This window comes from Molothrus ater, chromosome 3, assembly GCF_012460135.2.
Source record: "Molothrus ater isolate BHLD 08-10-18 breed brown headed cowbird chromosome 3, BPBGC_Mater_1.1, whole genome shotgun sequence".
In the NCBI taxonomy this organism is placed as follows: domain Eukaryota; kingdom Metazoa; phylum Chordata; class Aves; order Passeriformes; family Icteridae; genus Molothrus; species Molothrus ater.
The window spans coordinates 24,059,345-24,075,416 of NC_050480.2; the positions used below are offsets into that span (position 1 = coordinate 24,059,345).

At 38.8% G+C, this 16,072-nt stretch overlaps 1 protein-coding gene across 3 annotated transcripts in view; it reads left to right on the top strand.

Moving 5' to 3' along the window:
- EML4 (EMAP like 4) overlaps positions 1–16,072 on the top strand; it is a 147,705-nt gene that overhangs the window by 96,747 nt on the left and 34,886 nt on the right. For all 3 annotated transcript variants that reach the window (XM_036380122.2, XM_036380121.2, XM_036380123.2), the window contains 4 exons: positions 368–496; positions 3,578–3,603; positions 4,054–4,086; positions 14,813–14,936. In XM_036380122.2, the coding sequence (XP_036236015.1) occupies positions 368–496; positions 3,578–3,603; positions 4,054–4,086; positions 14,813–14,936 (312 nt within the window). The remainder of the gene's footprint in view (positions 1–367; positions 497–3,577; positions 3,604–4,053; positions 4,087–14,812; positions 14,937–16,072) is intronic.

A 16,072-nucleotide genomic window follows, 5' to 3' on the forward strand; every position in this document is an offset into this window, starting at 1 on the left:
TAATTGATTTTTTAAATATAGTTTATTCTTTAAGGCTTATATACTTAGCCTCATTTTTTCACTACTGTAATTTGTTAGTGATGTAGTAATGAAGTATAGAGTTATTTTGTTCAAGTCTTTATGTAAGAGCATTTGGAAATGAAAGAGAATGGATAAAACATGTGGCAATTGTCTTGCTCAATTGTGTTCATTCATCCAGTTAGAACTTTTTGACTAATCTTTTTTCCGTGTTTCATGCTGCAGCTTGAAGGAAGATCTAGCTCTGCTTTTGTCTCCTGCTGCTTGATCTGTTCATTTGCATATGAGTTCCAGTTATTGTTACGCTATTATCTTGTAATTGTAAAACTACTTTTTTTGTTTCTTCTAGCATAAAGAAATCCTTGACTGTTGAAAAAGCTCATGGTGCTTGGGAGAGTTCAGATGAGAGTCGTAACAAGCTGATGAGAGTAGCATCAACATCTAAGTTAATATCAAAAGTGGCAAAGAATGCAGACAAGTATGTATTGGTTTGGTACATAAAAGCAAGAGAACTTGAGAGTCAAAATATTATGAAATCACACAATTCTAGTGAACTTACTGGTGTATATGCTAGGACCTTTTGCATCTTTGTTTTTACTATGAGTACTTACATAACCTGCCAGTTTGGTACTCCAAGTGCCCATTGAATTTTAAGATTATTATAAAGTAATTCTTGTGTAAATGTGTTTTAATATTGCCTATTTGGATTAGCAGAATTATGGCATTTTATGGCTTAATGCCAGTGATGTGAAACTTCCAGCTGGCTTTTTCTTCTTTTCCTAATTAAAGCTAATTTGAAAATGCAAGTGTATTTCCTTGTAGTCAGTTTCTGGATTTCTCATAGGATATGTTTCCAAAGTAGACCTTCATAGTAGGAATATACTTTCATGATTTCAATAGGTCTCTCAGTTTAGCTGTTTAGCAGGTTCTTGGTTGCACATTCTAGATGACAGGCAGGGATCTTTTTTCAGTGTCACCTTCAGCAGATGATGTGCTGTAGCCAACCATTCCTCTCACGCCTTCCTCAGCAGCAGGTTTTCTTGGTTTGGGGTCTCCAGTCAGTGCCTCTGGGGGTGAATAGCATGGAGTAGTTACTCCTGCTCCTGTCAGCACAGGGGCAAGATTTTGCTTTTTACTGTAGCCCCACACTGTTGGCCCCTGTTGTGACCCGCTCTTGTCCTCAGTACTCTCTGCCATTTGGGTTTCCCACTTTGTATTCGCACAGTTTCTCTTCTTGACTTTGTTGAAATTTTGCTGAAATTGTTGTGTTGATTTTTTGACTGATCCTTCTCCTATTTGCTAATATCTCCCCAGTGTGCTGGCAGATTCTTCCAGCTAGGTGTTGTCTTCAGATTCCTAGATCTGCTCCTTAATATTCATGCTAATAGCCCTTAAATGGTCCAAGGCAGAACTACCTGAAAACCCATCCCATTCTGGAATAAAGCACTTCAGACCTTTCAGAGGTCTGAAGTGCTTTATTGCCAGGTTTTTATGATTATGTCTGTAGTGCTCTCCTTAGTTTGCATCTAAGACTGTCAAATACCTAGTCAAGAGTGCTGCAAGTGCATTCCTTCTTCCCTGGGAATGGGAAGAACAAAACAAACTAATCTTGGGTGTGGATAGCAGGGGCATTTATTAAAAGCTTTATGCTTAGCCTGAAGAGTTTTGCAGAGCAGTGGAGTGCTATGTGTGAGGGGATTATGTGTTACATATTTTGCAAGTATTTCCTTTCCTTTTGTAATTGGTTTTCACTGCTGGAATTTAAAAGCCCTTTGGCAATTTAGATTATAGCATGGCACTGCTGGATAATATTTTGGAATGACAAAACCCTCTGCCTTGTTTTTTTTTTTTTGCTAGGGTGTTTGCTATGCTGCTGAAATACCTTTTGCAGTGTAGTACATATTTCAAATTTGCTAAAAGTAAAAAAAAAATACTTTTATTGATACTTTATATATTGGTTCAGACATGGTTAAAATAGAGGTATTTTATTTCATTTTTCTGCAATTCAGCTTATTTCTGAGAGATCTCAGATGTTGCCCTTCTACAGTCTCTAATGGAGAATAAAAGTCAGGTATCAAACAAAAGCATGGAGAAGAAAAGATTAGTTTTAATTATTGATAGAGAAAGCTGTCTGTTCATAACTTGAAGCTGTTGTATCTTAACTATATTTGGCAAAAACAAAGCCTCAAACATGAATTGTAGACCATCACCTGCTTGAAGTGTGGGTGTTGTATTGTTGTGTCCCTTGTTCTTAAGCTGAGATTTGTAACAGAGGCACTGTTTGCATACAAGGACATACATTAATAATCATTTCTTACTCACATTGTGTGCCACATCTCCATAAGAACTAGTTGGTCTTGAGCAAAGACTTATTGTTGTATTTAATTTATTGTTCCCAATGAGAAATGTTGGCCTCATCTGCTTGAAGCTACGGAGGTCTTGTGCAAGGGAACAGAACTCAGCCCCTGATGTGGGCCCCAGGACAGAAATGTTTTACATATGCTTTGCACTATCAGCCCAGGATATGAACTTTGTTTATGCAGCAAGGTCTGTAAGGCAGCACAGGGCTGTAAATCAGTCTGATAAGGCCCTAAGAAGAAGAGGGTTCCCACAGCAGCCCATCATTCAGCTGTTTTCAGGCAAGACTGGGAATCCACTTCAAATTTTTCATTTGGCAGTGTGGCAAAGGGTGATTCCACCAACAGCCAGAAATTACTTTCCTCATGCATGTGCTTGACCCTTTGTCACTGTTACAAAAATTTGACCTCCATCCAGCTAAAAATACTGGATGCCACTCATACCTTTCTGCTGAATTTCAAATGAATTCAAGAAGGTGTTTTGTGCAGCGCCTTCTCCTATCCAGGAGTGTTATTCTGTTAAAAAGTAGGTCTGATCCTGGAAATTAGTATTTCTTCCCTCTTCACAAAATTAAAAATTGCTGAGTTTTTTTATGAGTAACTCATTTCTGGCTCTGGTAAGGAGAGATGTTTAAACTACGCTCTGTTGAAGACTTTATGTTGCACATCCAGTAATGCTGCCGAGATCTGGTTTAAGTGAAACTGCAACTTGCTTACATTTAATCCATGTGTCCAATAGAGTTAATTCCTAGAAAAAATTGTGCTGTTGTGTGCTGACAGCTTATTTTGACAGGTGTTAAATGCTTTGCATGCAGGCCTGAGGATATTTGGCAGCTTAAAACATTTGGTTATTACAAGTTCTCGTTCTCAAAATGGAATTTTCTGTGCAAAAGGAACATGCCCTCTATAATTTATTTTTAAAAGCTTTTTTAAGTTTGTAATTTTCAGATTAATTCTTAGAAGCCCTTCCCACAGGGCCAAAGACTAAGTTACTTGAACGGTACAGTGAGCTGCATAGAATAATATATGAATAAAAATGCACTAAAATGATCAAGATTAGCTGTTGAGCATCATATGCTACAGTTGCACTGTACACAGAATTTGATGAGATTGCCAAATGCAGTAATGGGTAAAAATGGATGGTATTGCCTTGATAAGCATTTTGCATATTATTAATGATAATATTTTGAATTTTTCCACAGGCACAAAGATGTCATTGTCAGCCAAGGTAAATAAAAACATTTATTTTTAAATACTGGATGAAGTTGAAAATATTTGCTTTTGACTGAATAGTATTCCTGTAAATGAATGCATTGGGACATATGCTGTTGAAGCAGGGGTTTAGAGGTAAAATGGCATTAATCAACTCCAAGAATTCACTTGGCAAAAAGTTACTCCAGACACATATATGAATCTTTAAAATTATGGAGAAATACCTCATGAGATTGGATCTTTAGTGAGTACAGAACTTTTGAGTAGGTGGGTGGTGGGAGGATTTGATTTATTTTTGTGAAACACACCATTTTCTAAAAATGATTTTCTCTATGTATATATGCACAGAGAGAGATTATAAAAATAAAAACCTAAAATTTGACCTATGTGCCAGTCTTCATCCAAGCAGGTGTGAGTGAGACTTTAGAAATAGTTTTAAGATATTTTATTTCTGTCCCATAACTAGCAAAAATGTCAACTCGTGAAAAAAACAGCCAAGGTAAGAATTAAGCTATGCCCTTTGGTCGCTTTCTTCTAATTTAGCACTCTCACAAATCTTTTATTTGGCTTTTCACCATCAAAGACCATCAGTCTCTTAATCATTCTCTTAATATTTCAACTCTCTTCTCATGGAAATTTATATGCACATGCACATTGCAGTCTGTATGGGGGACTATTTGGGAATAGTTAAAATAAATTATGGCACACATAATTTCATTGGAGAGGAATATGTGTTCAAATAGAAGTCTTGCATTGTTGCCTAAGATATCAGAGTATTAAGAACTGCCAACTAAAAGATTTGTTTTATCTCGGCTTTCTGTCTTGCCAAAATTACAACATATAAATGCTGATTAGACAAGAACAGAGACTGAAAGTTTTAATAGTCTCCTGAAATGAAAAATGAGTCTCTTCTGAAGTGTATGTCTTTGCACCAATGAATCTTGCATTCTGTGGCTACCTGCTGCTGCTGGCTTGTTCAGTCAGGAAAAGGAACATCGTGGGATGTGACAACAAAAGAAGTCCACTTCTGGTGTTGCAAAACTGCTCTGCTTTGAATGTCCTGCAAACTGTACTGAAGCATGCAGTTCCAAAACTAAAGCATGTAACTAAGTGCATGCTGCACACAACAGATCTATGTACAGGGGTTTTGTGTTGTGCTTTTTTGCTGCTAATTAAAAAATCTTTAGTCTTCAGATTCTGTGCTGTCAGCAAGTTCACATTATTCACACTTCGATTGCTTTTGGTCTCCTTCAAAAAAGAAAAAAAAGCCCTCAAACTTTTTGAAAGTTAATATATGAATTGCTGGAATGAAAGCAAAAAGCAACTTGGATGCAATTGCTTTACCTTTTTCTAGTTCACAGAGAAAAATTACAGGTATAAAAATATTCTGAACTGATTCTTCCCAAAAGCATCTTCAGAGACAGGATGTATGAAAGGGAAATGAATAACTATCAAGAACAAAGAAGAAATGTTTCATTATGCCATGGTGCCTAACACCAGCTGTGGAACAGTGCATATATGCAGCACTGGCTACTGTACAAGGAAAGCTAATCAGTATTGGCCAGATCAGGTGCAATTTAGCTTTGCAAGTTTTTGACTAAAACTGTTATATTAAAAATGCCTTTCCTAGTAAAAAAGGGCTTTTCACAAAACGAAATTATGTGTAGCTAAAATACCTTCAGTATTACTAATTACTTTCTTACAACATGCTCCTACAACTCTGCTTGTTCTGCCCAAAATGGACCATCCTGAAGTTCTCTCATTCTAGTAGCTGTAACTTCAGGGGCCTCAATGTGCTCCCTATCTTCTGTGTTAGTGTGCAGAGGATGTGATGCATGGGCCCTCCCAGGTGTGTCATGCCATAGTCTGTCCTGAGCCTAACTGGAATCAAAGAGAAACATGATGCAGATAGCAGGGCCCCACACATATGGGAGGTGGAGGGAAAGTCTTGTCATAGAAAATGCATTTGCTCCGTTTTAAATACATGGAGTGGCAAAGCATAGTTCTGTCTCTAACATGAATGCAGATACATTTAGAGGATTCAAAGTTGTTTTGGTTTTTGTTGTTGTTGTTGTTGTTTTAAATATGGACAATTGAATGTATTTTTGACAGGTTTTAGAGTGCGTCTGTGTGTGTGAGACTGTTAGCTTTTATGTTGTGTTTGCTGCCAGAGGAAAAAGCCTGTGTTGGTTGCTGTTGCAGCAGGTTTACCCATCCTTCCCAGTATCAGCTTAGCAGTACTTGGTCAGTTCTCCATCAGGGCAGATGACTTTAGCCTGTTTTGTACTTGGGAATTGCCACATAAGTAAAACAATGTCCAGTTTGCACCTTGACCCAACTGGTCAGGAAGCTGAAGAGTTGCACAGACAGTTAGCATCATGTTTCTGAGGTAATCCTGTGGACTTGGGCAGTGTTGTCTTGGATAGAGTGGGATGAAGAGTTGCCCTTGCTCATGGTGTTTGTACAGAAACTTCCTGATCTGGAAGGCAAGGACAGAAAAATTTACAGCTGCTTTAATGCTCCTTTGTAGCTTGCCAGCCTTTGCCTCTAGGGGTGAGCAGTCTCTAGCATGGTGTTAATTAAGTTACAGCAGCTCCCCTGAGCTGCTCATTTCACTGAGCTGTGTGTAAAACACTGTATATGCTCCCAGCACTCATCTCCCATAAGGATTGCATCCATGTGCTTTCTAGACCTAGAAATTCTGTGAAGGAGGCTCTTGGGAAGACTGCTGGTGTGCAAACTGCCAAGCTTCAAAGCAAATCTACAGTAAAAATACATCAGTGTCTTTATACAGACATAAAATGAGTTTGGAATCCCTGTGAAATTGCAGATTTTCTTAGCAGAAGGTGTTTGCATAGGATAATGGGATGGAAGATGACAATTTTGTGTTGCTTTGAACATCCTGGAATCACTTCGTTTCCTTTTTTGATTCAGCTAATAAAAGCCAGCTTTAAAAATGTTGGTATGGTAGAGTACCACAAAATATAGCTGAGCACATTTTTGCATGCTTAGCTCTCAGAATGTAATTTTTCTAGCAGCAGAAGATACTGCAAGTATATCTGTCTTCTGATACTCTGTGGTTTCTGTTGGTGTTGGTATTAGCCATTAAAGTGATAGACTTGGGGAGCAAGTGAGAGTCATAGCTGAGCTTCAGCAGTGAAAGGCATTAGCTGTGGTGTCAGAATTGGCTTTGGTTTGGTGTGGAGTCCCCCAGAGAGTGCTGCATGTAAATGTCAGCAGGACCTAGGCAATTCTCTTCTCCTGCCAGGAGCAGCAGCAGCATGGGGAGCCCCAGCCTGCAGTTGCCTTGTGGGCAGCCACTTGGTTTTTATCTCCATGCCAAAGCCACAAGTGTTGCAGTGTCATCTCGTACCTTCTCTGTACCAGTTTCGTTCCCTCAGTGCCTTTATCCCTTTATGTTGAATTGCATATATGTCAAGTAAGGTTAGTCCTGAGCTTTAGGCTTCTGGTTATGTGCTGCAGCAGGTCATAGGGTCAGTTTGTTTGTTGGTCCTTGTAAACCACCAGCCTTTTTACAGTAAAATCCAGTACTAAAATTCTGTGAAAATCCAATAAAGCTATGGGTGAAATGAACAGGTGCTTACTACAGCCTTCAAAAGACCCTAACTAGAGTTACTCTTTTAAATTCTTTACCAGCAGATGTTTATAATTCCCTATTAAAGTCATCTTGCTTCTCACTTCAGCAGAAACATTTTTTAAAGTATTAATCATAAGGCATTCATATTTTTATACCCAGAAGTTAAAGACCTGGCTTATTTTGAGATAAAAGGTAATTTATTTCCCTGAGACTGTGTGTTTGAATTTGGTTTTCAGTGATAGCAGCTCCATATATGAATCACTTGTTCACTTATTATAAAGTAATAAGAGACACTTTTTGGATGGCAATAAAAACCATATGTGAAAGAATTAATGAAAAACATGTACTGCATTCCTAAGTTTTTTGGTTGCCTTTTTTTTTTTTTAAATTGTGCTTTTTTAGTTTCCAGTACTTTTTCTTCTGTTAGTTTAACAGTGTTATAGTTTTAGCTTCATGGACAGAGCAAGTGTGGAGCACACAATGGAAAAAATGTGCTCTGCTGACAATGTGTGCTGTCTGCAGAAAGTGCAGAATTCAGTGGCTACCTCAGACTGCTTTCTCATCAGACAGTGATTTTGTATCAGATGGTTGTTGAAGGTGCTCCTGTATCTGAGAGCAAATGGAGACCCCCATCTATCATTACTGGGCTTCTTGCTCTTGTTCAGGCACAGTGCATATTATTAAAAACCATCAATACTGTCACCAAACCAAATTGTATACTTGGGAGTTTTTATCACTGATTCTCGGTGAAGTCAGGATTCTATAATTTAAGCAGGAAGCATTTACATAGGGTCTTACTGAGCTTGTTTGGGTCCAGTATTTCTTGTTCAGTCTTTGTTTTTGTTTTTTGGTTGTTTTTTTTTTTTTTATAAAAAGCTAGAGTTTAATAATAAACTTCAATTGTTTCAGTGCTAATGGTAACTGTTGTTAGTATCTAGATTCATAATGTCACCCAATAAATGAAAAAGCAAAGTTCACTTATCAGATTATGTAAAATTAATAACCAAAGATCTGTTAAGAAATTTCAAGTCAAAGCTGTAAAATCATTCCAAATCAGGGCAAGTCTCTCACCTATTGTATTTGACTGTTTGGCTGGCACTGCACCAGGGCTCTGTAACAACAGTGCATGTCTGTCTGTCAGGTTCAGCAGGCATTGGCACATGATAGCTTGGGGTGAGAGGTGGCAGAGCTGCAGGCACATGGGAATTCCACTGTAAGGTTGAATGTAACGGTCTGGGCTGGTGGCTGAATTTGGTTATTTGTCTCTGTGCTGTTAGCACTGGTTTAAATTAGAAACAGGCTTCTGAGCTCTTGTCCCTCAGGTTAGTGGTCCTGCAGAGTTCTTGGACACAGGCCTGAAAGCAGAAGGTTTGTGGGAAAGAAGCTATTTGTAGTTTTAAGAAGCATAGCTTCACTGCTCAAGCAACTAGAAGGTGACGACAGATTAATACATGTACCCTGGATATGGTAGTTTATTGTATATTATTAGAGTGTTCTGCATGGCCAAGCTAGCTGGAGTCTTTTGGGGTTTTTCATTTGCTTGTAAATCACTTTAGGGTGCTGCTACACATAAATAGAACTGAGCTGGGGTTTTAATGCACTGGCCCATGTTGAACTTTCAAACTAGAGGGGGTGGGACATACTGAAAAATAGTCAGTAATAATTTACAAAATTACTGTAGTAATTCCTTTAAAACTAAACTTGTGTGTATGTATATAATCTTCTGTATGCTCATTAGACATCCCATTATGTACACACTTGCTAGCTGAAGAGCAGTTAATTAGAGCACAGACTTGTGGGGCTACCTCAGTGTCTTGTCTAATGAGGAATAGTGTAATATAAAATACATTCTCTGATATTATGTCCAGTCTTGTTGAAGAAATCATTAATTGAGGGTGAAGGTTTCTCACATGCCTTTACAAAACTACTTGATTTTTTTTTTCTTTGCGGCATGTTTTTTGGAAAACATAAGAGGATTTTGTAGTCTCACTGTCTTCAAATTTCTGAAGTATCTGAGTAGTAGCTTTCATGTCTTCTGAATTGCTTTTCGCCCTAGATACTTCTGAGTTAATCTACAAAGACTTCTTTGATCTTTTTTTCTCTTCCTTTCCTATTATTTTTATTATTTTCCTTTGCAAGCTTTTCATATTCCCCTAAGAATATGATTCAGGGAAAGTAATAAATTTCTTAAGTGCCATTGCCTGAGTTTTTCTGTGCTGGCTTCATGGAAGCACTAATTTCAGCCTTTCAGATGGTTTGAATTGCAATATTTTTGCTCTCTGTTATCACTTGCAGGGTTTTTCATTGGCCTTACCTTCCAGCTTGCTTTCCCTGATTTGCTGGGTTTTAAACTTTCTCCCAAAGGTGAATTAATAGAAGTTGTTGGCATTTGAATTTTAGTGTTATTGACCTGCTTTTTTCTTATTTCTCTAATTTTTTTAATAAGGCCTGATTAAAAGCTTATTCATGCTCACTATTATTCTACAAGTTTTATTTGCCCATAGTTTTAGTCAATCCTGGATTGCCGTTCCTTGCATGCAAGGTATCTGTGCTGGCTTGCAGTCAGAGAAGATGCACTCATTTCCTTGCAGGTCAGCCAGGCTTTTGGAACTCCCTCTTATTAACAACACCTTGTTTCACCAACATATTTATTCCTTTCTTCTTTGTCAGGCTGTAAACTTCCAAAGAACTTGCTGTAGATACTTTGGTTGCTAACATCTACCTCCAGCCTGCTGGGACCTATTTGGTTTAGTGTTTACACTAGTGAACTTCACACAGGAAAGTAGAAGCACTGAAATTTCATTGATGGCACAAAGCTGGAAGGCCAGACTGATAGAGTTGGAAGCTGAGATTTTAATGCAGTAAGACCTAGATGTTCCTCAGGCTGAAGTAGTATTAAAAAAATAAATAAATTATTCATGCAGGCTTTGCTAGCAATGTTCTAGCTATAAACAGCTGCTTGCCAGGTAGGGGAAAGGGCTCTAACATGCCACTTAATTGTACAAAGATTGAACCACTCACTTATTTTGATAACACAAATGCAGTCCCAGGATGAATCAGAAGTAATTCTAATGGAGATAGAGGCCTTGTGGAAAGTGTTAATGCATAAAAACCACGGTAGGTTCTCCTGTGTAATACTGCATGCACCCATAACCATAAAGGGTAAATGTTGTTGTGCTGTGGAGACAGACTAAACCTTTATCATACAAAAAGAGAGTTAAATAGCTGGATGTTTTTATTTGTTCAGAATATGAAGGCTTTGAGGATTGCTCTTTTCATGCTCACCTAATTCACTTTCTGACAGCAGGTGGGCAGACCTGTGCTGAAATGAGCAGCCATGCTGTCACACACAGACAGAAAGAAAACAACCTGGCCTTGTGTTATTGTCACCTGGAAACTGAGAAGTTCCCAACTAGTAGGAAGAGGTTTTTGGATGCTGATCTGAAATCAGCAGTGTGTTGGTGTCTCTCAGTGACAGCCAAAGCTCTGCTCCCAAAGCAGGTGCTGCAGTACTCTGCAGAGTAAAAAACATCAATGCAAGCAGAGACAGGGCACTGGGAGGGCACTGTCAGGCTGGACTAGGCTGACTCATTACATTAATTTGCATTAATTTTCAAAGCCACATGCTTGAGCAGTGTTCAAGACTACCTTTAGATGTGCCCTCACCATGTCCTGGCTTCTCTTTTTGTGTCTCTCCTTCTGAGCAGTGTTTTGTGTCACTTCAGCTGACTGGGGCCACATTTTAGTCAAATTAATTGTTTCTGCGTCTTTAGGGCCGAGTTAATAATTTCCCCAAACCTCTGGGGAACCCACAGAGAGCCAAGACCTGCTTGGAGTCTGCTTAGGTCCAGCACACCCAGGGGGCTGCTATGCCTGAGCCAGTCCTGGGAGCATAAATTGGGAGTGCTGATCCTGTGTTCCCTGGCACTTGTGTAAAGAGATTGTTGAGGCGCCAGAGGTGAAATACCGTGGAGCCAAGCAGAGTTTGGCAAGGGCTGTGAATTTGAGCTCAAAGCTGCACAAAAAGCAGCTACAGCTGTTCCCAGTGAAGAGCTGGCCCCTGGAGCCGGGGCGCTGCAGCCGCTCGGTGCTACCTTTTGTAGCAATTCTGGACTTGAGCTGTTCCTTTTTCTGTGCTGTGGGTAATCCATGGCACCTGGGTGTGCTACCTGCAGACCTTCAGCTGTGCTTTTCAGTGGGTTTGATCCATATTTGAAAGTATTTATAGGATGTCTGCAGTTGCAGATTAATTAACTTGGCAAGTGCCAAAGGTTCTTCATGATGCGCTCTCCTGGCCCTTTCCACACACATCCCCCAGCATCCCCTTCCCCAGATGCTTCTGCTCAGTGGATAGGGGGATCTGAACATCTCTTTATATGGAACAAAATATTTTTACTTTCATACCTAGTGTTTTCAGGCTGGTAGAATTGTCAAGGATTTTCTGTTGGTACCCACTGTCTTCAGAAGTTTTGACTTTTTCTCCCTTGTCATCCCTTACATACATATCTATCATAACATGACAGGCTCTTTTTTCCCTAGAAGGAAATAAAAGTCTAGACATGCTGCTTTGTATTGGAAAATAGTGAGGCTGCAGGAAAGGGTTGTAGTCTAGTGCTCTTGATCGTTCACTTGAGCAAGTATAGTATGAAAGAGTTAAATCACTGATTGTCTTAACTTGCAAATACAAGAATTTGGCCTCAGGCAATTAACTGCTGTTTGAGAATGGTGTTGGTAGCTGTCATCCTCTCTAGTATTTCAAAAGATTTTTACATTAATATTATATCTGCCCTACAGGTTATTCTAACAAAAGGAAATTTACAGTCTTAGACTAAAAAGATCTTTCAATGGGCTGTCTCTTTTTCTCATCCTTCTGCTTCTTTAAGGAGAGGCTTAATCAAATTTTACCTAGCCTGTGTCCTTCTAACAAGTGTTTTAAATATGTATCTTCAAAGGTAATGTTGAGTAAACACAGCTAGTTAAAAAGGTAAAAAAATGTTCTTTCTTTAATGGGAACTTCAGAGAGTTAATTTGTATCTGAATGCCCTGTAGATATTCTTTTCCCTAAGCTCCAGGAGAGCCTCTTCTGCCAGAGGCTTGACTGAATTCCTCTTGGACTGTTCATGCCTCTCATCTGCAGAGTCCAACAGGTGCAACTGCCTCCATCCATAAGAATTTCAATTGCAGGTTGTCTCCACTGTTCTAAGCAACAATGAGAAATTTGATCCTAAATTTGTGGTGTCACTTTGCACTGATCTTGTGGAACCAGAAGTGTCAAGCTCAGTGTTAAATCAAGAATTTATGGATTAACGATGAGCGGTCTTTTGTAAATACCCTCAGGCTTTAATTTATAAGACTGTTGGTGCCAGATTTTAATAGAAAGGTCATTGTTAATACATTACTCTTGGGTTTGGCCAGTGTTATTTTATCTCTGAATATACATACTATAAAAAAATATATTGGTAGATAAATGAGACATGGTACTAGTTTGGAGTAATTATCTAAACATTTATGTCAAACTAGTGACAGCTCCAATGTTTAGCTTTTCTTAGCGATGCAATTAAGCAATGCACATGTAGTAAGATGACTGTTGTGTCTAATTTAGCAACCAGAGAGTGAGTTTCTTTGTTCCTTTTTCCTTTATCTGAGACAGGTTTTCTACTGTTCTCAGTGGAGAGACTCATGGGGTTCTTGTTCAAAGCACCCATGTTTTTTCTTGGAAAGAAGTGAGAGAACTGTTTTTCATCTTTATCATATTTGCTCCTTTTGTACTGGACTTCTATGGCTCAACTTTCATTGTATTAATATGCTAAATAAGAAAAAAACCTTTATGTATGTGTTAGTTTTAAATTTTTCAATTGTTATAATTATTGACCTGGTTTCTTTTGCCTTTTTAGATCTCTGAGTTTGACTTGATCTGTTAAGCTATGATTCTGTGGAAATAAGTCTGAGCTTCTCATAATTTCAATTTCAGATGTTTTAGGGAATGCCAGACATAGATTGCACAATCATGCAGTCTGAGTATTAATCTTACGCTTAATTTGGGAAATATTTCCAAGCATTCCTTGAGGATTGTAGGGAAGTCTGTTTCATGTTTGTTTCTTAAAGAAGTACTAAAGTAATTGTTGAAAAAATCTTAATTTTGGATCTTACTGTTTGTTGTGTCAAAGGTGATTAGAGTTTTCTTAATACCATATTGCTAATTTACAGTTATTCTTCTACTCAACTCCTCTTCTAGTCCACTTTTCCTCAACTATTCAAATTTTGGTTTGAACGCTGAGTTCCCTGTGTCTGCTACGATTTTCAAACCCTCACTCGTAAAAAAGTGTCAGTGTTCCAAATTCACAGCAGAATATTATGTTACTTTGGTTAATATTTTTACTAAAAATGGATATTAATTTCTAGTGAAGTTGAAGAGCAATAAAAGTTACTACTTCATTGATGCAAAGTTAGGGGAATATTTGGCTATTTGTCATCAGTGCTTTTTGAAATGGAACTGTAATTTTCCCTCGTGGTAGGGAAGCTCACGTTCCTTCAAAAGGAACTCCTAAAGGCTTCCGAAGTGCTCAGATTCCCACAGAGATGAAATACATGTGTCTTGTCACAGCTGTGAGCAGTATTAGCTGGAGTCATTCTGAGCTGTTGCTTTTTTCCTTTTATTCTTCAGGATACAAAGCTTAATAACACAGGTTGCTGTATTAGTTTGTGATGGTATATAATTCTTGATTATATTCATCTGCAAAGCTCTTGACACTTCTTCCTGTGGTGTCCTCGTGCCTTAGCTTGGCTGCTAGGATTTGGAAAGGTGGGTGGCTGGGCAGGGGAAAGAACCAGTTGGAGAGTTGGCCTGGGAGGGTTGTGGTTAATGGATCATGCTGTACCTGGTGGCCAGTAGGTGACACAGGGAGTCTGCAGGATTCTGGTCTGGCCCTGCCCTGCTCATCATCTCTAGCAATGGCCTGAGGTGGGTGACACAGGGCACTCTCAGGTTTGCAGTGACAGCAGACTGGGGGCCCAGTGGCTGTGCTGGGGAGATGGGCTTGTGGGAGCCTCATTAATAAAGCAGAGACAAATTCCAAGTCCTGAGTCTATGGAAAAGAAGAGTCTCTTGTAGGAGCACAGTGTGGGGACCAAGCTCTATGGGAAAGGCCCCCAAGGTGCTGTCAGGTGCCAGGAGAGGCTGTGCCTTCTCCATCCTAGGGGTTTTTTAAATCTGTATTAGGCAAAAGCCTGAGGAACCTAGTTGGGCCTCATGTCCAGGCAGAGGTTGGACTTAGACACCTCCTCAGGTCCTTTTCAACCTGAAATACCTCATCCTGTAATGCTGTGACTAATTATTTATTCAGTTTCAAATTTGAATTTTGAATTTTGCCTTTATAACTTAACTTGCATGTCTAAAGTCCTACATGCTCAGTCTGTTCTATCAAAAATTCAACTAACGCTTGTTCTATGTGCCTTTAATGTTCCATTAAAAAAAAATAAAATCTGGGCCTTTACCAAGCTCGCATTTCAAAAATAATTGTTATATAACCAGTGTGATTTGCATCTCTGTGCTTATTACTGTGCTTATTGCTGCTTATTCTTTTGTGTAAACTTGCCACATGATTAATGTGCCTTTTTGTTCCAACAGAGGGAGAATATATCAAGATGTTCATGCGAGGCCGACCAATCACAATGTTCATTCCTTCTGACGTAGAAAACTATGATGATATTAGGACAGAGCTGCCTCCTGAAAAGTTAAAACTGGAGTGGGTGTATCCTTAATATCAATAACTACTCACTGTTCCCTTTTTGTCTTGTCTTGCATTTGTCCCTTTTAGAATCCAGTCTTGTCTCTTCTCTGTTAAGAGGTTAAAACTAAAAGGTGAGGGGAAAATGTTCAAATTAACATAACAATGGAAATGGTTTGTAACTCCTGTATAGTACAACTTTAAATGACAGGCTACATAGGTATGGAAATACTGTACTTTTTCTTTTATTTGTTTTGCTGTTGACACTAATTCTAATTTATTAACTGACTTATATTTACTGCAAAATAAAGCATTTTTGGAAAGTTACACAATTTGAAAAATGTCCTCCTCTACATCCCACTATGTTAATGTAGGCTTTGCTTCAGGAATAGTTAGTTTTCAACTATGGAAGATGATGAGTTTGTGTCCTTTTTTTTGGAGTGAGGATTGGAGAAGCAGCCACCCTTTGCACTGCTTCTGTATTTCAGCTCCAAAGTGAAACAGTTAATTTCTTGGAACCTATTTTTGTATTAAATGCACTAAATTTGTCATTTGAGGAACTGAGTAGGTGTGTGGCTGATGAAAATTCTCCAAGTTTACTCGATCAGACTTAAGGTTAATTTTAAGAGATGTGCTTTTGCACATGTTTGGGTCTTCCTGTCTCTCCCCCATCTCTGCAGATTTTTCCAGTAAGCTGTTATTGTGTTAGTAAGTCTCTTAGTACTTTAGTAAAATAACATGTCTAGGCAGCACTTGAGTTGTTGTAATAATCTGAAGTTTGATGCTCTGAGGTTGCTGAAAGCAGGGAAATTTTTTAGCAACGTTGATGATACACTGTCACATGTCAGGAAGAAAGTTTTGGATTGAAGTCTGACTGGAAGGAAAACAGAACTTTTATTTATGCTTTGTAAAACTGTGGTACCCAATTTTCCAACCATCACAGCTCTTGGTTCCTGATGCTGGTATTCTTGACTGTGGAGTGAATTGGGTCAGTTAGTGATCTGGCTGAAATGTAATCTCTGTTTGTGAAGCTAATTTTCAAGCAGGACCAATGCATTAGTTTGATTAGCCTCACAAATGTGCAAGGACTGGAACTGGCATGCTGGAGGAACATCAGCTCGACTTTTCCAGCATCAGTGAGCAGTTTGGACTGATGAAAA